The 23,355-nt window shown below is 46.6% G+C and overlaps 1 protein-coding gene across 1 annotated transcript in view; it reads left to right on the forward strand.

The window, feature by feature from the left end:
- Positions 1–22,273: 22,273 nt before the first annotated feature.
- Positions 22,274–23,355, forward strand: part of LOC125740692 (matrix metalloproteinase-16-like) — a 29,339-nt gene continuing 28,257 nt past the window's right edge. The window contains exon 1 of the mRNA XM_049012186.1: positions 22,274–22,835. Coding sequence (XP_048868143.1) covers positions 22,707–22,835 — 129 coding nt within the window. The 5' untranslated portion in view covers positions 22,274–22,706. The remainder of the gene's footprint in view (positions 22,836–23,355) is intronic.

Genomic DNA, 23,355 nt, shown 5'->3' on the forward strand with positions numbered 1-23,355 from the left:
TACATGGGGAGAACATGCAAACTTCGCACACATGTGACCCAGGCGGAGACTCGAACCCGGGTCCCAGAGGTATGAGGCAACAGTGCTAACCACTGCACCACCATGCCGCCCCCTGAGAAAAAATATGTAACTAAATTACAATTATTAATCAAAATGTTCGTGATTACAAAGGGGTTATATCTGGATATATTCTTTTTTGGTAAAAATCTTATATGTAGAATATAACATTCAATTTGTTGGTTTACATCTTCTTTCAAATCCGTTGGGACCTCTCAGCTTTATTGCCCAGTTTAAAACATTTGATAGAAAAGTAATCAAAACGTAACTGAATGAAAAAAAGTTATATTACGTTGAAGAAGTAATCAAAGTAGTTAGATTACTTATAATATTTCTAACAGGCTAACTAGTAATCTTTACCTTCCTGACCCTGCTTGCCCCCGACCCTATGATGAAAACATTAGCAATCATACTTGTCACTCAGGTAAGTAAAAAGATATATTCTTTATTTATACTTGATCAACAGCCATGATATTACTGACCAGGAGAGCAAGGACTTAACAAGCAGTTATTTTTATGACTCCTAGACATTGTTTTTCAGTCACAGGGGGACACAACTCATACCAGTCACCATAGCTTGCTAATGACTGTGCTGTGTATGTGACAGCAGTGGGTCCCACAAAAGACCAACAGTAAGACTGTGTCAACCTTGATCACTCAACAATACCCCATTAAAAATGAGATCTTCAACCTTCAGCATGTCCTTGAAGGAAGACAAGTCTGTCAGAGTGAGGTTCAGCTCATGTGGTTAAAATGATCCTAGACTTCTGCAGCTATTCAGGATGACAAAGCAGAACTGACCAACCTTCAATCATCACAGAGAAGTCTTAGTATGATGAACACAGAAGACTGACCCTACGTTTTCTGCACCCCACCCCCCAAATCATGCCTCTTGTATAATTTTGTTCGAGTAAACAGACTGCCCCTTTATTCCCTGCACTGCTGTCTAACTACAACTCCAGGAAAAAAACAATCCTGGGCTCTTGCTCTGTGCCAAGTCGCACAGATTCAGGTTTCAGGCAGAGAAAAAGACATGATACACTTTGGGGTGACTTTCTGAAAGGACTGTTGATTAGACTGACTGAAAAGGCAAAAGTAATGAGAAACACAAAGTGAAACCGGCCACTTGTGTTCTGTATACTAGGCACATGTAATCTTTCAGTGAAAATGAGCCTGGCGCAAGGCATCCTGGGAATAGCCAGCAGGTAAAAGGCAGGTAGGGAATGGCCAATTAACATGAGGTGCAAATGGTTGAAGTTCGACTGGTCCGGCCTTCCAGTGAGAACCCAGGACTCGGATTATGACGGTTAACACAGAGAAGTGGGAACGTGACGCGAGAAAGCTGATAACATGTACCAAGAGTTCACTTAGCTATTCTGGTCACCCGGCACTTGTCTGTTAAACAGTTTTATATTTTACTGAGATTTAAGTCAACACTATTCTCAGGATTCAAGTATGAGTCCCCTGAATGTAGCACCCAAAATACTACCAGCTGTTAAGTCCAGCTGTAAGCGTCTATGCCAGAGGGCCAGTCAAAATATGTTAGGTGAATAAACATGTATTTTTATAAAGATATTCCCAGAAAGAGGTACTTATCTTCATAAACATGCATTCTATTATACTTTCATGTTACTTAAAGTGAGGAACACTACAATTTGTGAGTTTCGCCCTGTATCATGCAAGCGTTGGCAGACCAGGAACATGACGCCAGCCGAAGGAGGAGTTTCACCTGCGACTATGAGCAGCAACACAACTGAGACACTCAGGGGTGCTCTGCAACGTAACAGCTTCTCTTCTGGGGGGCTGCCCAGAGCCTTGCTGAACAAGCAGAGAGAGAAACCGGGAAGTGTGACCAAACAAGCGGGCGGCAAGAGAAAAGAGAGAGAGTGATGCGATTCCCAGCGTGTACGCACTCTCACGTTGGTTTGCTAAAAATACGCACAGAAATGCATACGTTCTCTACGCAAAGGAATGTCTGGGGACGTCTGTATTTAAATTACAAGTATTCCTGACAACCAACATAAAATCTCTAAACACAGTAAAAGTACTGGAATCATGAGATTAGATCTGGCTAATATAGTGCCAAGAAACAACACAATTATGTATGCAGGTCGTCTTTTCAAACAAGACAAAAGGGTAGAATGCATGTCTTCAGGATTCTGAAGTGCTGTAAAACCAGCATGATTTTTTGTTGTAACTGTAAGGCACGAGTTACTGATGTATTCATTTTCAACATGGAATAAATTTAAACATTTTCAGCAACACATTTACATTCAAGCAGGTTTTCAGGAGCATAAGGAACACATATATAAGAATGAATACCAGATGTATATTAAAATGTACATGAATCACAGTCATTTAGAGGCACATAGCCTATACACTTTAACACGCACTGAAAATACATCCCTTTCCCAGACCTCCTATGTAAACAGAATTTTTCTTTTTGAACATTTTAGAGCACTGCAGCAGCCTATGGTCGCACACACGACTGATAATGGAAGGAGAGGAAGGCTGCATTCTCTCAGTGAGCAGATGGAAGCTCTTGCTTGTGGCAGATTGCTGCAGGGCTGCCAGTGTCATCGGTTTACAGGCATAGAATTGTCTCCATGAGACCACTTCTTCGTGAAAGCGGAGTGCTGTCATTTTGCCCCCTCTCTCCCATCCAAACAAAATCACTTTAGTACACATGAAATCCTTAAGAGCGGCAGCTTCTGTGCCACTTAGGTGCTTTTCCTAACAGTGGGGGACAGGGGACATTGTCAAACCAGCCCTGAAATTGCTTTCAATCTGAGACGATTAACATGCCTCAGGATGCTATTTGACCAGAACCCCTGCGTTATCAAGCTCTGCAAGGTAATCTACTCGCTGCAGTTTGGCCTGATGTATAACCATTAGGGGCAGCTTACACAAAACCACAACCAGCACTGGAAAAGCAGGTGGGCAGGATTTGGATAGAATGGGTGACAAAGACCATTACCACGCTAGCAAATCAGAGGCTGATGATTTAAATGAAGTTTACAAAAGGAAATGATATCAGGGTTTAAAACTTGTTACATGGATGTATGCCCTTTGTTCACTTGAAGGAGCAGAGATGGATTTAAGACCATCGGCATTCAAAGGGGTAAATCCACAAGCTTGACACTGCCAACCATTCACCACATGTCAAGGCCAGCTGGATTAACTAGTCACAGTTCCCAAAACAAACAGGGCCACTTCCATTCATGCATCTTCTACCCGCTTATACTGTTCCAGGTGGTGGGGGGTTCTGGAGCCCATCCCAGGCAGCATAAGGCACAAGGCTGTAGTACACTCCGGACAAGATGCCAGTCCATCACAGGGAACATATACACTCACAAATTAAGGGAAAATTCAGAGATTCCAATTAGCCTAACTGCATATCTTTGGACTGTGGGAGAAAACTGCAATTCCTGTAGGCCACCTTGCTGCACAATCCTCTTCAAGTTAAAAATAAGAATAAATCACACAGGAAAGTAGTATGATCAGCACCACTCAGTCAACTGTTTGTTACCACAGTTGGAATGAGACAGCAGTTCTGGTGCGGAAGAACCTCCTTCATTGCAGCAGGAAACTTAAAACCAAACTTTTAATAACTCTTCCTCTCTTGTGACTTTTGCACTTCTGATTATAGTCATAGTTTTTTAGTGAAAAGAAGCAACTGACATCAAATGAAAAAGAGTAACGATTTAACAAAATTATTACAAACTCCTCTATTTTATACCTGTAGTAGTGAGGACAAATTTATTTTTTATGGTAATTTTGCAAAAAATATGGTGACAGCACTAAAATAGTAAATGCCACTCCATCGTGAACATATCCTGTCTGGCTTATTAACCATCTGTATCTCCATATTCCATAGATGCCTGGGGAGACAACTGAGCATTTCTTTTGCCTGACATCAGAATCGGTTTCCGCGTGAGACAATCAGCACACTCCTGAATACATAACAGCATTTCAATTATGTAGCTTGGCACTACAATTAAGCGGTTATTGTTCTCTGTTCTTTTTGGGTGGGATCTAATTTGTTTCCGAAGGGCTTCAGCCAAGTTTACTCCAGAAAGCAAGTGTGGGAGGAAACATTACCCAGCTGGGGGGAGGAGGGGTGAAAAACCAATAAATTAATGAAGAGAGAGGTTAAAAGAGCCAGGATCACAGACACCAAACGCAACCACAATCATGCCCTGATGATCACGTAGCATGCACATTCTCCATCATCATAGCTCTTTTTTTTCCTTTTATATTCCCTACACCACCCCCCCCCCCCTGCGGAGGACTGCTTCATTTCTATTTATTTATTTATTTTTATTTATTTCTTCAAGAGAAGGAGAGGAAGAGAGAGGGGATAAAAGTAAAAAAAAGGAGAAGGGGGACAGAGAGAGAGGGAGAGAAAAGAAAAGGAAAAACAGATAATCTGCTTCAATACCTGCTGAAAAGAGAAAACAATAACCAACATCTGTACGAATCACAATGAACATTAAATGTTAAATGTTGTTTAACAGTACATATAACTAGTATTACATTATATGTTTAGAAGCAACAACCAATCAAGACAGTGTGTGTCTGTGAGTACCTGTTTGTACACCTGTGTGTGTGAGCGCGCTGGTCTTCATAAGGTTTCTCCATGTAAATGTCTAGTACAGTGTGTGGGAAGCCACAGCCCCATCCCTCAAGGCATGAAGCAGACACGGAGGACACCTGGGCCCCAGAAATCCAGAGACCCCCCCAGGGCATGGGAGCCCCCGGAGGACCACCACTGGGAGAATTTCCACCCAGAAAAGGGCAGAGGAGAGCTCTGGAGGGAGGCCATCCGGCAGCCACAGTGCAGGAGCCCAGGGGGCCGTGGCGGTGAGTCCGCAGGCTCCACCGGCGGCCGGCCCCACCAGGGCAGACCAGGCCCCGGGCCCAGAGATCCAAGGGCCTCTCCACCTCCCAGCAGGGGCCTGACAGAGCCAGGAGGGCCAGGCCCCACCAAGCAACCACCGACAGTGAGCATCATCATAGCTCTGAATCAAGGGTGGGCAATCTTATTCGCAAAGGGCCGCTGTGTATGCAGGTTTTGGGATAACCTTTAGGTCAGCTGGTCAAACCCAGGTGTGAGGACTCTTCAGCCAATCAGTCCTCTAATTAGTAATCTAATTAGGGAGTTGCAGCAAAAACACACATACACAGTGGCCCATTCTGGATAAGATTGCCCACTCCTGCTCTAAAACAACCCTGCCATTTTCACTAACAAACCATGTGAAGTCAATGGCTTGGATGAGAAAAATTGACATTCTGTTGGAACAGTCAGTAAAAAAATCTGTTCCACAACCACAGCATCTGAAAAATACTTGTATATGCATAAGTGCCCTTCTTCGCACATGTCCAATGGGCATACTAAATTACCTGGTAAAGCAGAGCCACCATATCAATGGCATATGTGCAGGGACAAATCTGCGGCAGATGTGCACGTCCACTGTAGGATGGGGGTCACAGATGGTTGCAGCCAGACGGACAAAATGACAAGCTGGCAGGCCATGAGCCCTTGTTCGCAGCTTGTTGTTGGAGGAAGGCTGACCCCTAACTAACACTGCACTAAGCTAGCAGTACCTAACAAGCTTTAAAAGCCAGCCCCAGCACACAGCCTGTGAAATCTGTCAGCAGAAGTTCTGTTTCTGAAAGACTGCCTGTCTGCAACAGCCCCCCCGCCCCGCAAAACTGCTCTTGAACACACAAAGAAGCTGGTTGTTGTATGGAAGGGAGAGAACCCCTAATAAATTCAGAATTTTTTTGCCAGCTGTGGGTAACATTGCTTTTGAAGGATCAGAACCATAGAACACGAGAATGAACATATCAGTCATGGCACCACATATGTTCAGGTTGACAAACAATGTATTATAAATTATAAACAACATGTGCATTATATATATTTACTGTAAAATTCTACCTGACCTAGACCTCTTAATATGGTCTTCTACGTAGGCAGGTCTTCAGCTCCTTGAGAAGACTGAAAAGCGGCGTGGAAAAACTACAGCTCACGTGCGCAGTCCGCTTTCTTGACGGTCACATTTACATTTAAAATTACTTCATTTTTTTACAAAAAAAATTAATTAATTAACGTCGTCGGAGTTTGGGAACTAAACACTTAATAAACAGATATTTATACGAATAACTGCAAGTTAATGGGCAACAGTTAGTGCTGTTATTCCATCCAAAACCGAACATGTAATTGGGTATTGGCTACAATTAGCCGGGCTGCCAACTCTCTCGGCATCTAGCGTGACATTCAGGACTTCTGACTCTTACGCTTACGAGAGAAATCTTACGGCAAATCTGTATCAATCCATTATAAACCTAAAATCAGCTACATTATAATCTTTGGAGTAGTCTGCAAACTCTATAGACTATTTAGAAGGTAATAAAACTAGCACGTATATGCAAATGAGTGTGCAGACTAGTCTCGAATTGAAAATCTCACGCCAGATACCAGACCAAAGTTGGCAACCCTGAAATAGCCCATTTAATAAGCGGGAATTTTCACAGAAAATTTAAATCAGATTTGACAAAACAGCATACGCGTATTATAATTAAGTTAAAAACAATTGTCACCGAATATAACCGCTAAGTAAAGAAATTAACTATTTAATTAAGTTTATAATTTCGTATGCGAATTCATGTTTACATTCGGAAGTCTAATGTAACACGTCAATTTACCTAAATAATTTAAAACATTTTAAAAGGGAAATGGATATTTAACATGCACCCACTATATAACCTGTCACCTGATACGAACTTTATCGTTAATTATTTAAGTTTTGCTTAGTTATTAAACTTCACCTGAAAGCTAACGCTCTAAGGACTGTTTTTTTTCCCTGTAAAATGGTAACATCCTACTTCTGGATGTTCGAGGTGTCAATTAAGGCGGGACCAAGGCGGGATAACCAATCAGAACTCATAGAAGTCAAACGGCACGTGCGCCGCAGCAGTACAATTTTAAAACCTGGCGCTACTGTACTGTACTGTACTGGACATTTTAAGGATAGACCGAGATTCGAAAAGTTAAAATGACAATTACAGGGGTTCCCATTCACTCTAAAGTACACCAATGACAGGAGGAACAAGGAGATTAAGATTATAGTTCCCATTTGAACAAGTATGAATGCAGGTATAGGCCTATATATATATATATATATATATATATATATATATATATATATATATATATATATAGAGAGAGAGAGAGAGAGAGAGAGAGAGAGAGAGAGAAGGCCATTAAAGTTTTTTTGTAAGCATTCTATACATATGTACCTGCTACAGAAGGTGTGAACGGTACATGTATATAGAGATAACTATCACGTTATCTTGATAGAATGGCATAAAAATACGTGCAAGCATCTCCGTTCTCAGCTTCAGCAGTAATTGTGTGTGGGGTTTCACATGTTTTGTGTGAGCAGGGTTGGAGGAGAGCGATGATAGTTGTTGATGCAGAGGAGGGTAGGGGGGAGAGGGTAAAGCAGACCAGGGGGCTAAAAAGAGAACACCCAACAGCAGTCCAGACCAAAGGCTGGAAAACCGGACTGTCTGGACAAAATCCGGACAAGTGTGCAGCCTACTTCAGAGCAGTGGGGTTTGTAGCAGCCCTGGAGTGATATGATTCCTTTGCTGGCCATGGCATTTGGGCTTGTGAGACAGATACACAGATTACTGGCACCCTGTGTGAAATACTGCCCCATAAGGAAGGTTTGTCATTTTACTGTCTAATTAACCAAAACTGACCCCACAAGTTATTTGACACCATTAACAACCATACTACCTGTGTCAAAGTCAGGGGCGCCGCTAGCAATTTTGGGCCCTATGACAAAATATGAGGTTGGGCCCCCCTACCACACCCATTCAGATCTCTGGGGGCCCCTAAAGGGCGTGGGCCCTTAGAATTGTCCCAACTTTCCCCCCCTTAGCGGCGCCCCTGGTCAAAGTATTAATCTTTGCATGTTTAGGTGATGACTTTACACTGTCATTTAGGTGTGACCCTGTGAGTGAATTGTCACTGTCTTTCATTCTGCTTTGTACCAACACTAAGTATAAAAAGACTGAAAAGACAAACTAAATAAAGTCCTGGATATCGTCACTGTTTGATGAAAACGAAGTATCCAATATCCATTATTTCCGGAGTGTGAAAAATGCATTTTCTCAGACACTACTTTATAGAATACAACTAAAACAACACGATGAGACACCCTTACCAGCACAAATAAATACCTATCTTTACACAGCCGTCAGTGAAGGGTTTGTTTGAAATGGACTCACATGGATTGTCGTCAGCGCACTTAAACTTTCGGTTCTCTTATCATGCATTGTAATGGTGAACAGTTAATTCAAGACTCATCTCCCTGTTCATTATATTCTACGAACTCTGTAGGTTATTGAGAGCTAGTCCAGTAGTTTGGACATAATCAGTGCCCTATTCTACTCTATATTTACATTGTACAAATCTTCTTTACTAAGACAGATAGATGACTTCATAATACATCTTTTCATCCTTCTTTGACAGAGGAGACTGGACATGGTGAAAAGTCACAATCATCCAAAACTGGGAACATGGTTTTCATCAGACAGTGGTGATGTAGAAGGTCAGATATATTTTAAAGGAAATCATATAACGTCAGCAAATATCCAGGTTGACTTTTATTTATAAAAAGAAAAGTACCCCTCACCACTGAGAGCTGCACAATTCGTTCTATTAGCTGAGCATCAGAGAACCCACACCTCCAAGAATCGACTGTTATTCTCCCCCAACACTCCGGACAACTCCAGCTACACTGGCTTGTGCCTGTGCTGCTAGCTACCTGCCACATGGTACCATTCTCCAGAAATATACGGTGACGTCGGTAACTAATTATTGCCTATCCACAGCAACAATGGGCATATTCCGGAAGTGCCTGTCCATCACAGTGTAGACGAACTTAGCGGCACCAAGCAACCGAAACCAAGATGCCTGTGGACTATGGGTGAAAAATAGGAGTACCTGGAGGAAACCCACACCAACTTCAGAAGAATATTCAGACACACCCTGTGCCCAGGCTGGAACTCAATTCTGGAGGCATGATGTCATAATACTACCACTTTTTCTCAAAAAGAAACCTTAGAAATATGGTAGTAATTTTTCTTGTTGGTTTTCTATACTGAGTGTGTCATATATATTCCTGTTGGACTATTCTCCTTTGACCATCGTTAATACCTGTGTTTGACAATCAATACTGAGCATGTACTAATTACTGCATCATATTAATGGTGTCTAATTCAAAATTAGATCTGAACAGATAATCTTTGAGTCGGTCTTAGGCAAAGGTGGAAAAGCAAAAGATTTCCCTGGTTTGTAAAATATTGTACTTGTGGCTGGCAGAATCACGTCTCTGAACAAGCTGTCTGATTCCTCTGTCCTGCTGGTGTGGGCCCCTGGTCCTCTGTGTTCTGGAGACCATTGAGATATGAAGATTTCTGTTAGAAATATGGTCTGTTTTTTCATCTCTGAACTGCCTTTGCTCATTTTCTGACCGGCTGCAGTATGGTCATGGCTCCACATTCGTGACTCGGAAGCTGGGACAGACTGGCACACGCCTGGTGACATCACAGCTACCGAGGGAGGGAGGGGACACGTGCCGCGGGTTCATGTGGAATGCGAGGGTCCAGAATCCTGCTGGGTTCCGGAGCACGATCATCATGACATCATTTCCTTTATCCACGACGAGAGACCGAAATGGCAGGGGTGACAGAGTCAGATTTAGGAGGACTGAAAAAAAAGGTCTAGCTTACTTTACTTAATAGGAATCAGATTACATATGTTGATTTTTTGATTGACAATTCTGGGTGATCAATTATATCCATAAATAATTCATAAATAGCAAGACTTTCATCCACTAATGAAATCTAATTAAGAAATAGATTTTTTTTCCAGCCATCAGTCACATGTAATCATTACAACTGCAGGATCATAAAAAAAGTAAAAATAAAAATGATTAAATGCTACGTGTATGTGGATTTAATGAGAAGGCGCCTGCTTGGGTTTAGTGCCAAGAATGGCAGAACATTAAAGGTGCTGGAAAAGGCTGGAGATGAAGGGTGATATGGCTCCTCACGGGGTGAAACACGGGCTCAAAGCTAAGGTGACAAGGTTAGCAGCTGGTGGGCCTCTTCTTATCTGCGTAAAAATGCCACATGACCACATCTATGGTCTGTTCTTGTGCCTTGAGGACAACATTGTGATGCCATTTGTATCACCCACTGTTTCATGCATTCAGAGGCCCACGAGCCTTGTGTCAGTTGGGGGATGGAGATGAGGTCATGGTGGGGGGGGGTCTGCATTGCCTGGCTCAGCCTGTGGGAAAGTGAGCATGGGCAGGGTCTCCAGGCGTGGAGGATCTGACTTCTTTGAGCCAGAAGTCACAGCTGCTCACTGCTGTCACCCTCACGTCTAATCTGTAAAAATGATAGATCCTGTCCTTCTGCGATGACAGGCAATTCAGCCATATGAGCATGCAAAGACCGAGTCTCACACAGAGAGGAACATAATCAGTAACACAGAGAAAGACTGACAGAGTCTCACACAGAGACTAACGTAATCTGTAACACAGAGGCAAACTGACAGGATCTTACAGCATATGTAGAAACATACTCTTTTAGGCCAAGACTCGCGTTTGTACTGCTCATACACACACGCGTGCAGACACACACACTCACACACACTCACACACACACACACATGTTGGGTATATATTTACATATCTTTATGGGGACCCTAATTTTTCTATGGGAAAAATCGTTACGCTAACTATGACAACCTTAACCCCTACCCAGCCCTAACCTTAACCATAAGTAACCAAGCAAAGTAGAAGAGTTTTTAAATTTTTAATATTTTCATTGCAGTCACAGATTTTTATTAAATTGAGTTTTCCCTTATGGGGAAACTGGTCCCCATAAGGGAAAAAAAACAGGCATTCATCACGTTGTGGGGACATTGTGTCCCCATAAGGTAAGGTATACCCGCTCGCACACACACACACACACACGTACCAAAATCCTGGTCACAGATGGCTAAAACCTTACCAGTCCCTCAAACTCCTGCCCGGTTTCTGGAGATCTGACTGAGCAGATAAGCTCATTATGTAAACAGCCAGCCTGCTTAAGGCTCACTAAGATGCGGCTGCTTTAATCAGGGTTATTTCTGCAAAATGCACTGCAGCCTATAAGTGCCTTTCCTACTCCCCATCCCCCCCCCCCCCCTATAACACAGTGGGTGATTTGGCCCGACACTCGTTTCTGACATCCATTCGCACGGCTCTGCGATTTGCATAACAGGAGATTGGCGGGTCCTGTACTTCACTACATTTCCAGCACGTTTAGTGGAGCAACACGACTGATTTTTCTGCTAAGGAAGCATTTTTGTTCCTCCGAGACATTTCTTTTCACATTTTGTCCGTGAGAAGGCATTTCAGTCAAGTCATATCAAAGTGTTTTTATCATCAACTTCAGTTATACGATACATGGGTCACTGAGGTGAAATATCATTCTCATTGGTTACAGTGCAAATGAAAAACAATAAGTAGACTATAAATACTGAGACATATGAACATGGATATTAAGACAGAGACAAAAAAACACACCTAACCACCTTTCAGCCTGCCCGCCCATCTGCCTGTGAGGTCTCTCCTGCCCGCCCACCTGCCTGTGAGGTCTCTCCTGCCTGCTCATCTGCCTGTGACATGTCTCCTGCCCGCCCATCTGCCTGTGATGTCTCTCCTGCCCGCCCATCTGCCTGTGACGTCTCTCCTGCCCGCCCATCTGCCTATGAGGTCTCTCCTGCCCGCCCATCTGCCTGTGAGGTCTCTCTTGCCCGCCCATCTGCCTGTGACGTCTCTCCTGCCTGCCCATCTGCCTGTGAGGTCTCTCCTGCCTGCCCATCTGCCTGTGAGGTCTCTCCTGCCCGCCCATCTGCCTATGAGGTCTCTCCTGCCTGCCCATCTGCCTGTGAGGTCTCTCCTGCCCGCCCATCTGCCTGTGAGGTCTCTCCTGTCTGCCCTGCTGTCTGTGACGTCTCTCCTGCCTGCCCATCTGCCTATGACGTGTATCCTGCCCGCCCTTCTGCCTGTGACGTCACTCCTGCCCGCCCATCTGCCTGTGACGTCTCTCCTGCCCGCCCTTCTGCCTGTGACGTCTCTCCTGCCCGCCCATCTGTCTTTGATGTCTCTCCTGCCCGCCCATCTGCCTGTGACGTCTCTCCTACCCGCCCATCTGCCTGTGAGGTCTCTCTTGCCCGCCCATCTGCCTGTGAGGTCTCTCCTGCCCGCCCATCTGCCTGTAACATGTCTCCTGTCCGCCCATCTGCCTGTGACGTCTCTCCTGCCCGCCCATCTGCCTGTGACGTCTCTCCTGCCTGCCCATCTGCCTATGACGTGTCTCCTGCCCGCCCTTCTGCCTGTGACGTCTCTCCTGCCCGCCCTTCTGCCTGTGACGTCTCTCCTGCCCGCCCATCTGTCTTTGATGTTTCTCCTGCCCGCCCATCTGCCTGTGACGTCTCTCCTGCCCGCCCATCTGCCTGTGAGGTCTCTCCTGCCCACCCATCTTCCTGTGAGGTCTCTCCTGCCCGCCCATCTGCCTGTGACATGTCTCCTGCCCGCCCATCTGCCTGTGAAGTCTCTCTTGTCCACCCTGCTGCCTGTGACGTCTCTCTTGCCTGCCCATCTGCCTATGACGTGTCTCCTGCCTGCCCTTCTGCCTGTGATGTCTCTCCTGCCCGCCCATCTGTCTTTGATGTCTCTCCTGCCCGCCCATCTACCTGTGACGTCTCTCCTGCCCGCCCATCTGCCTGTGACGTCTCTCCTGCCCACTCATCTGTCTTTGATGTCTCTCCTGCCCGCCCATCTGCCTGTGACGTCTCTCCTGCCCGCCCATCTGTCTTTGATGTCTCTCCTGCCCGCCCATCTACCTGTGACGTCTCTCCTGCCCGCCCATCTGCCTGTGACGTCTCTCCTGCCCACTCATCTGTCTTTGATGTCTCTCCTGCCCGCCCATCTGCCTGTGACGTCTCTCCTGCCCGCCCATCTGTCTTTGATGTCTCTCCTGCCCGCCCATCTGCCTGTGATGTGTCTCCTGCCCGCCCATCTGCCTGTGACGTCTCTCCTGCCCGCCCATCTGCCTATGACGTCTCTCCTGCCTGCCCTTCTGCCTGTGACGTCTCTCCCGCCCGTCCATCTGCCTGTGATGTCTCCCCTACCTGCCCTGCTGCTGTACCACTGTTCAACCTGCCATAAGAATCAGCACCTGCACCTGTCTGCCCTCCGCATTTAGACTTTAATCTTAAAATTTGGACAGTGTAAATGAGGACTTTTGCCATTTTGTTCACTGACTTCCTCTGCTGGCCCCAGGAGGATGGACTCCCCCTTTGAGTCTGGCTCCTCCCAAAGCTTCTTCCTTCTAGGGGAGTTTTTCCTTGCCACTGTTGCCTCTGGCTTGCTCATTGGAGGCTTTGGGAAAAGATAACATAAGGTGCTTCAAGACAATGTAATGTTGTGAGAATGTACTGTAAAAATTGAATTGAATTGAAGGACAAGCGGTTTGGAAAATGGATGAATTGAATTGAATTGAATTGAATTGAATTGAAAGATTATACAAATTTAGCACAGAAATGAATGAGCAGGTGCTCTGTCCTGGGTTGTTCCCTGCCTTGTGCCTGTAACTTCCAGGATAGGCTCTGGACCCCCATGACCCTGCATTGGTCAAGTATGTACAGAAAATGGATGGATGATAATGTATCTTAAAGACAGATAGTCCATCGCAAAAGATCAATGAGTTTAAGAACCACCCAGTATCTACTGTTTTTTAATTCTTGTTATTGAATTTTTATACTGACACAAACAGAACAAGAAACACACAACATAAAAGCATAAGTCCAAACCTTGAGTTACTGACCATGAATTATTGACCACACCCAAATCTACTTAGTACTCCAGATGCTTAACTCTCCTCTCCTTCCACTTTCTTCTTCCCCTACCCAACCCTACCCACTCCTAGCCTACCCTACCCTACCCACTCCTACCCAACCCTACCCACTCCTAGCCTACCCTACCCTACCCACTCCTACCCTACCCTACCCACTCCTAGCCTACCCTACCCACTCCCACCCTACCCTACCCACTACTAGCCTACCCTACCCTACCCACTCCTACCCTACCCTACCCACTCCTAGCCTACCCTACTCTACCCACTCCTACCCTACCCAACCCAGTCCTAGCCTACCCTACCCATTACTACCCTACCCTACCCTACCCACTCCTAACCTACCCTACCCATTACTACCCTACCCCTGACAGTTTTTAAAGGAAGAAACTCGCTCTGCTTCTTAGTCTATGTTTATACACACATATATATATATATATATATATATATATATATATAATATTTTGTCAATTGCCTGACCTTTTTATCCCCTTACTCTGAGCCAGACCTACATCACAGACGTTTTGGCTGAATATACAGAGAAGCCCTCTGTTTTATTTTACCTCTCATCACATAATAATAATAATAATGACAATAACAGAGAATTATAATGAAAGAGAGCTGCGTAAAGGCCACTGCACAAACGGTCACTGCTTTTGCTGTTTCTCTTGCCCTGGCAGGCTCATCTTGCCTAGCAGTGAAAAGGTGTCTGTTAAAACTTCAAAGAAACTGGAGAAGTAACAGCAGGGGGAACTGAGGTCTGTCCCAAGAGGAGCATGGAGACCAAAATGGGAGAGGAAGAGACAAAGCGGGGGGCTTCACCCTCCTTCAGGGATATTCAGGGACGGATTATGGGTTGTGTGGGCCCCTGGGCAAAACGTTCGCAAGGCCCCCCCCCCCCCCACCACCACCACCACCAGCACCACCACCACAACCGAAGTATAGATACTTCACCCTATAAATCTGATTCTAATACTCAGGAATGATTTGGTTGAAAAAACAAAAATAATCAAAACTAAAGCCAGAGATCATTTGCTGCCCCTACAAAAGTCAGAATGAGACAGTCACACCTCAGAGCATGTAATTAGTGTCAGAGCACCGCCATTCCATTAATTAATCAACTACACCAGCGAATCAGAAGTAATTCCAATAGAAAAGTCTATTTAGAGAAAATATGAAGGCTTTTAAGCCCTTTACATGAAGACATCCATGCTAAAGAATAAATATCTCCACTAGACCCCCCGCTGCTGAGCCTGTCTATGTGAAGAGTCCCAGGCTGAGGGCATTTCAGGTTAGTTTCAGAGCTCCTTTCAGCTAGCATATGTGCATCTTGTTCCCCCTCGAGCAAAACATGTACCTCCCTTCCTTACCCTACAGGAACTGAAAGAGGAGCTGGCTGAAAGCAGTTCAGCTCAGGCCTCCAGGCTCACCGCACCCCCATCCGCACTCCCTGGCTACTCCCACCCAGAATTCTGGTCTCCTGAATCTGGAGCGTGAATCCTGGGCAGAAGTGATGATGTCAGCCACTCGTCCATCAGGATGTCATTGCTTGTTATCTGATGATATTATCTTAAACTGACAAAGTAATACAGTGATTTCTTATTTGGCCCGAACATGTATTGTCAGCAGTGTTTCCTGGGGATAAATAAAATGTCATGTGCACTGTCCGTTGCTATATGTCACCTGTAAACATGAGGTCCCTGTGCCAGGCTCCCCCTCCTGACCCTGTCCTACCACAGGCTCCCCCTCCTGACCCCGTCCTGCCATAGGCTCTCTCTCCTGGCCCCGCCCTACCACAGGCTCCCCCTCCTGACCCCGTCCTACCGTAGGCTCCCCCTCCTGACCCCGCCCTACCACAGGCTCCCCCTCCTGACCCCATCCTACCATAGGCCCCCTCTCCTGACCCCATCCTACCACAGGCTCCCCCTCCTGACCCCATCCTACCATAGGCTCCCCCTCCTGACCCCATCCTACCACAGGCTCCTCCTCCTGACCCCGTCCTACCGTAGGCTCCCCCTCCTGGCCCCGTCCTACCACAGGCTCCCCCTCCTGACCCCATCCTACCGTAGGCTCCTCCTCCTGACCCCGCCCTACCACCTGGCCCCATCCAGCATCATAATGATAGCTGTTTACAGAGATGGCCCGAATTCTGTTGGAATGCACACAGGAAAGGGATGCGTGAGAAAAAGAGCACAGAAGGAGATGCATGACGCAGGTGCGCCTCCATATACAACACACCTGTTCTGCACACCTGTTACTCTCCTGCCCCCCACCCCCCACACGCACACATTGCCGTGTATACTGGCCCGTGTCATAAGGCGGTGTCACAGACAACTGGAAGACGGGCAGTATCCGGGCAGACTGTCCTGACGGTCCGCCTTGGTAAGGCGCCAAGGCGCAGCCCATTGGCTGGGAAGCTTTGTTAGCAGATCCGCCTTACTCACACGTGTCGTGCAATCTGTGGCCCTTCACCATACAAGGGTGATGTCATAGAAAATATTTCTGGGTGTTTTTCGGCCCACATTGTGTAAAAAATGAGGAAGGCAGAAACAGTTTTTGTTTCTGATGAGTGTGTAGCTGCTCATCTGGGTTCCTTGGCATGGAGTCCCAATTTACCCAGACTCATTCACTTTAAGGCTTCAGGCCTGAATCGTATGAAATGACGTCCAAATGCAACACACAGGTTTTCCGCTGTGACCCAAAGCCACTCCTTTCTCCATGAGGGTGGCAAAGCGAGGGGACATGATTTGGTAAGCCTGCACAGTGTGGCAAATGAGGTTTGCTGCTGGCAAATATGCTACTAGAATCAGAACACAAAGTTGGTAAATAGTCTTTCAGAATCTGAATATGGAGTTGCCATTTAGAATTCTAGTATCAGAACACACACTTGGCAAAGAGGATTCTGGAATCAGAACACAGGTGCTGAGTGCAGGTGTGTGGACAGGCCACCACAGTGTCCCTCGACAGGAAAAAAACACAGATAGGTTAACAATTTTGAGATCACAGACCCAGCTGGTGAGGAAAGTGAGGATACGGAAAGCTGAGGTGGGTGTTTGTCCATGTCCAGGTGGAGTGGAAGTTCATCAGGCAACCAAACATCTTGGATGGATTAGCTTTTTTAGTCTTGGTCTCAGCACCAAGATGACACCATCGAATGATGTGTTCCACTGTCAAATAAATGCTTCACAGTCAGGTAATGCAGCCTGTGCTCTGCTCTGTAATGCATCTAACACACTTTTCATGAAAAATGGGCTCAAGTTTCACTCTGGAACTTGGACAGTTGATCTGTAACCAGACACTGCAGTATGAGGCATATGGAACAGTTACTGAAAGGCAAACAGAGACAGGATGCATATGTCAACCCCATAAGATGAAAAACATGGCATTACATCAGTAATGAGTAACAGCCCCCCCCCCCCCCCCCATTTCATCAGGGGGGTAAAGAAAGAGAGGGGAAGATGCAGAAATATAAGACTGCTGAAAAGCGATGCTCATTGTGTGTTTGTTGGATTTCTTGATATGGATCATGCAATGATCTGGCACGAAAAAAGAGTGATCATCCCACGCTGGAGTCCAAAAAGCTCTCCTCATCGTCATCAGAGGGGGGCTCCCATAGGGTTGCCAGACAAGCTCCCCACTTCACCATCGGAGGGGGCTCCCATAGGGTTGCAAGACAAGCTCCCCACTTCAGCATCGGAGAGGGCTTCCATAGAGTTGCCAGACAAGACCCCCACTTCAGCATCGGAAGGGGCTCCCATAGGGTTGCCAGACAAGCTCCACACTTCAGCATCGGAGGGGGATTCCATAGGGTTGCCAGACAAGTTGCCACTTTATCGAGCAGTGTAGGACAATGCCAAGGGGATTGTCATGTGACCATTGCTGTGAAGGGCGCTGGAAATCATAGGGGGCTCATTGTGGTGGAGACACAAAATCCGTCTCTGTTGTTTTGAGTGAGCTTGCCAATAAGCTGTGTAAAGGTCACAAACCTGCGGACCTGTAATGTAATGAGTATAACAGAAGAGGGAGTAGTGGTTAGAGAATCTGAGGGCTGTGAGGTAACGAGTATGGAGTACTGCAGAGTCTGTTAAACCAGGGACCCCCAAAGGAAAACAGACGAGAGCTGGGACCCCCCGCCATGAGAGTACAATCACATAAGGAACTAAGTACTAAGAATGGGAGGGGGTGGCTTTAATATCCCTTACTCTGGGGGGGGGACCCCTTGAATATTTTTGCATTGTATAAACCAAAGGATCATACCAATGCACACCCCACGTCGAGAACCCCAGAGGTGTTCGAGCACCAGTCTGGGGATCTGGGGATCTGTCCGGTTGTGTAAACAAGCTACAGATCACGTGTGAGATGTATGCAGCCCTGGGCTACAGAGGCCCGCCGAGGTCTGTCGTGAGAGAAAGCAGGCAAAAGCGCTTCTGGACAGACAACAGAGTGATATATCACTTAAAAACCATCTGGCAGTGCTGTGGGGTCTCCTGGGGAAAGCGGGGAGGGTGCGGACAAAGGGGAGCGAAGACGTATGGACAAAATCTTTGATGGGCATGGACTTCTCCTGGCTGGAAACGGCGGCCCCGTACGTGGTTCTGAAGCAGCCTGCAGCTTGACGATCTCAAATCTTAAAAATATATCTCATGCAGAACAGCCCGTGTCACAGACTCCATGGTTACCATGGAAATCCATATTTTCACAACACTTGCTCACAGCCTTATCTCTGCCATTTGTTACTATTTTCTGAGTGTGTGTATGTCTGTGTGTGTGTGTGTGTGTGTGTGTGCGCGGGCAGATGCATATTTTTTTATTTTGGGCTTATATAAGATCACGCTCCTTGTGGTATTTAGCTGTAGAGATGTCTGTTACAGCTTCATGGCGCTGACCAAATCAGTCCCTCCTTGACTCTTTCAGCTGCTCTTCCGCAACCCTCCACCTCCTTCCCAGCCTACTCACCTACACCTCCCCAGCCCCCTGGCCTGCTCCTCCTCAGACCACCCACCTGCACCTCCCCAGCCCCGGCCTACTCTTCCCCAGTCCACTAGCCTGTACTTCCTCAATCCCAAGCCTGCTCCTCCCCAGCCCACTAGCCTGCACCTCCCCAGCCCACTATCCTGCACCTCCCCAGGCTCCTGGCCTGCTCCTCCCCAGCCCACTAGCCTGCTCCTCCCCAGTCCACTAGCCTTTACTTCCTCAGTCCCAAGCCTGCTCCTCCCCAGCCCACTATCCGGGCACCTCCTCAGGCTCCCGGCCTGCTCCTCCCCAGCCCACTAGCCTGCACCTCCCCAGCCCATTAGCCTGCACCTCCCCAGTCCACTAGCCTGCTCCAGCTCCCTGTTCAGACTCCTCCACACCCTTTCTCCATATACAGCCTGGCCCTCCAGCCCATCCTGGCCTCTCCACCATCTGTCTGCCCTCTCCTGTCTTCAATGTTCACCTCCAGATGGTTCATGCTGCCCCCCCCCCACAAGCTCCTTGCACTTATTAGCACCTCTCCCCAGCCGATAGAAGGAGCCGTCATCAGAATTCTGAATAGCCTCGTCTCTTACGACCATTACCTGCTAACATGTGGGTTGGTCTATTCTGACAGCACCTGGGGGGTAACATGAGGGGTGGGTGGTAGGTTGGGGTGAGGACACAGCAGCAGGGCATTTCTCTCAGAACTGCTAATTTATGTCCTGCGTGTCAGATGTAAGCTGAGGATTCATCAGATTTACCTACCTGATTGTCAATAGGCACCGCTAACGCTATCTAGCATGAACACTCTCCTGGTTGTTAATAGGCACCGCTAACACTATCTAGCATGAACACTCTCCTGGTTGTTAATAGGCACCGCTAACGCTATCTAGCATGAACACTCTCCTGGTTGTTAATAGGCACCGCTAACGCTATCTAGCATGAACACTCTCCTGGTTGTTAATAGGCATCGCTAACGCTATCTACCATGAACACTCTCCTGGTTTTTAATAGGCATCGCTAACACTATCTACCATGAACACTCTCCTGGTTTTTAATAGGCATCGCTAACACTATCTACCATGAATACTCTCCTGGTTGTTAATAGGCACCGCTAACCCTATCTACCACGAACACTCTCCTGGTTGTTAATAGGCACCGCTAACCCTATCTAGCATGAACACTCTCCTGGTTTTTAATAGGCACCGCTAACCCTTTCTAGCATGAACACTCTCCTGGTTGTTAATAGGCACCGCTAACCCTATCTAGCATGAACACTCTCCTGGTTGTTAATAGGCACCGCTAACCCTATCTAGCACAAACACTCTCCTGCTTGTTAATAGGCATCGCTAACCCTATCTAGCACGAACACTCTCCTGGTTGTTAATAGGCACCGCTAACCCTATCTAGCATGAACACTCTCCTGGTTGTTAATAGGCACCGCTAACCCTATCTAGCATGAACACTCTCCTGGTTGTTAATAGGCACCGCTAACCCTATCTAGCATGAACACTCTCCTGCTTGTTAATAGGCATCGCTAACCCTATCTACCATGAACACTCTCCTGGTTGTTAATAGGCACCGCTAACCCTATCTAGCATGAACACTCTCCTGGTTGTTAATAGGCATCGCTAACCCTATCTAGCATGAACACTCTCCTGGTTGCTGTGCCTGTGTCAGCTGCCTAATGACTGAATGAGCACAATGGCTAAGATCTAACAGCAGCCCCTTGTCTCCTGAGCATCGGCCATATGCACTCCCCCACCATAGGCATGCTCAAGGCCCCGTCCGGTCTGTGTTTATAGCTTCTGTAAAACACTGACGGCTTTTTTTGCCCCATTTTGTAAGTGTCACATTGTGGACACACTGGATTAATCACAGCCCCGCTGACTTGAAAGCCGCAAGTCACAGCCTCCCCCACAGCGAGTGCAGAAATGCAGAATAAATAAAAGATATAATGAAAATAAACGTAAGGCCAAGAAGGCAGTGCTCAGCAAGGCGGCCCAAATTGAAAGCTTATCTGAGGAGCTTGTTTCAGCCATTTCTTTGCTTTGTTGGCTCTTCCCATTTACTTGGAAGTGTGAAAAATCACTGGTCTGTTTACTTTAATCATTTTTAATGCATTTATACCAAGCAGGGGGAAATTGGTTTATGTATCTGCTGTGAAAGAAGTAAGCGATCGGTCAATTTCGGAGATATCTGGGGCAGGCACAGCATGGATTTTTCCACGCAAGGATGCAAATGCAGGCAGCTGATGTTCAAAGGCCAATTTGGAAGGAATGAGACAGTGAGTTGTACGAAGGAGATGGGAGACAGGGACTTTTTGGGTTAGAGCTGGGGGAAAAGAGGAAAAGAGGAGGTAGGAAAGAAAGAGTCAGAGAGAGTCACAGTCTGAACATGTACTGTGCTTAACACAAGAGGTCCTGAACACACACTACACAGATCACAATTCTCGATGCATTTTGGCCATTAAGTCACAAAGTATGGGCTTTTATAAACAGCAAAATATATTTTTGAGAATTTAGGTAGAGCCAGTTGCTAAAGCAGTTGGGGTCAAGGGCCTAATGGTGACATCACTTTGCCAACCCTGCCAACTATCCAATCACAGGCACAGCATCATAACAAAAGTAATGAAACGAAAATCCAGCATTTGCGGTACCGGGTTAATGTAGAATGATTAAGAGTGATTATCACTGCCCCCTAGTGTACAGCGTGACGGAAACGCAAATCCACCAAGACTGGCTCTAAAAACGAGCGACTCGCAGCGGTTGGGCGCCGTTCACGGTACTATAGGGAAGGTGAAGTTGAAACAGGGAAATAAATATTACCACACCTACCGTTAATTTATTCCTATAGTATCCTAGACAAACCAGACGAACCAGAGCACAGGCTGCATTACCAGACTGTGGAGCGTTTACTTGACAATGGAACACATCATTCGATGGTGTCATCTTGGTGACCAAGACTAAAAGCTAATGCATCCAAGATGTTTTCTATAAGTTCAGAATCTTCTGTGATACATATTGGAAACTGTAAGCAGTGATTATCATAAATGTAAATATACACAATTATTATTATTATGTTGTTGTTGTTCTGTTGTGGTTTTACATCTTAAGTAGTTATAATGTGCTATTTGCCTCACTTTGCACGTGCCTTTGGACAAAAGCGTTCCTAAATAAGGAAAATGTAAATGTTTTGCATGCGCTATAACGTGAGCATAGGGGGGAGGGGCTGTCCTACTTCAGAAGGCGGTTTCTAAGGAAATGTCGATCTTGGCTATTGCCGGATCCATATGATTTGGCCCGAAAGGCAGCTTTCATGACGCGCTGCTTCGCACCCGGGCCAGGAGGGGCTCGCAGTTATATGCGGCTTCGTCCGTGCTCCCTCAGAGCGCAGGCGCCGACAGCCGGGCAGCTATGTCGATCCGCCCGAGAAGCCTAAACAGAAGCGACTGATCGGCGTGTAAGAACCGCTTTATCACGCAGGAGCCTGGGGCCGTAGATCGGTGGAAGAGGGGGAGGAAGCGCCGTCGCATCTGCGTCCGGCCGATTTTTCCTCGCCTTATCCGCACATTCAGTACCTGGGCACCTCCGCTCTCCTTCCCGATGCTTTTCTCCATCTGAGCCGCGGGGAATTATTTCACTTCACTTTGCTTTTTATTATTATTGTTTTTTTAAATAAATCAAAGAAACTGCACACGGGTCATGATGATTTTATTATCGCTTCATAACAGAAGATGCTTATATAGCGCTAGTCCCGGGGCGTTGTGCTTGCAGTTTCTGCTATGGATCTTATGTGTCGTTTGCGGAGAGGAGCAGCCGTTCAGCGTGGAGGTAAGACGGAGGGGGGTCATACTCCTTGCCATCGCTGTACAGCTCTCTTGTGTGTGCTTTTCGTGGCTTGCATGCTTTCCGCTTTGGGGTTTGCCAACGGGGCATAAGCGGCGATGGGATATTTGGTGGTGCCCAGTCCACCGCAAACTGGGCTCACCTCTTAGATCGCGGACACGGGCTTTCGTGTGGAGGGTGCCACTGCCAGACCCGCCGGGGACTCACCGTTTGATCCCGGCTGCTTCTTTCTGCACCACCCCCAAGAGATCTGGGACTCCCCGGCATCTGCCCTACGTCCCAAATTCATGCCCCGGGTCCCGAATGACAGTCCGAAGCACATAATTTTTGAGGTTGTTCCAGAAACTGTTTTAATAAAACACTGGAATTGATATTAAGGGTTTTTGACACAATGTAACGTTGAACAATGGGTTCCGTGAAACACACTGTAACACTTTATTATAACCCATTGATGTTACGGGTTTTGACAAAATGTAGCGTTTAACACTGGGCTCAATGTAACACA

This window comes from Brienomyrus brachyistius, chromosome 4 (genome assembly GCF_023856365.1).
Source record: "Brienomyrus brachyistius isolate T26 chromosome 4, BBRACH_0.4, whole genome shotgun sequence".
NCBI classification, from domain to species: domain Eukaryota; kingdom Metazoa; phylum Chordata; class Actinopteri; order Osteoglossiformes; family Mormyridae; genus Brienomyrus; species Brienomyrus brachyistius.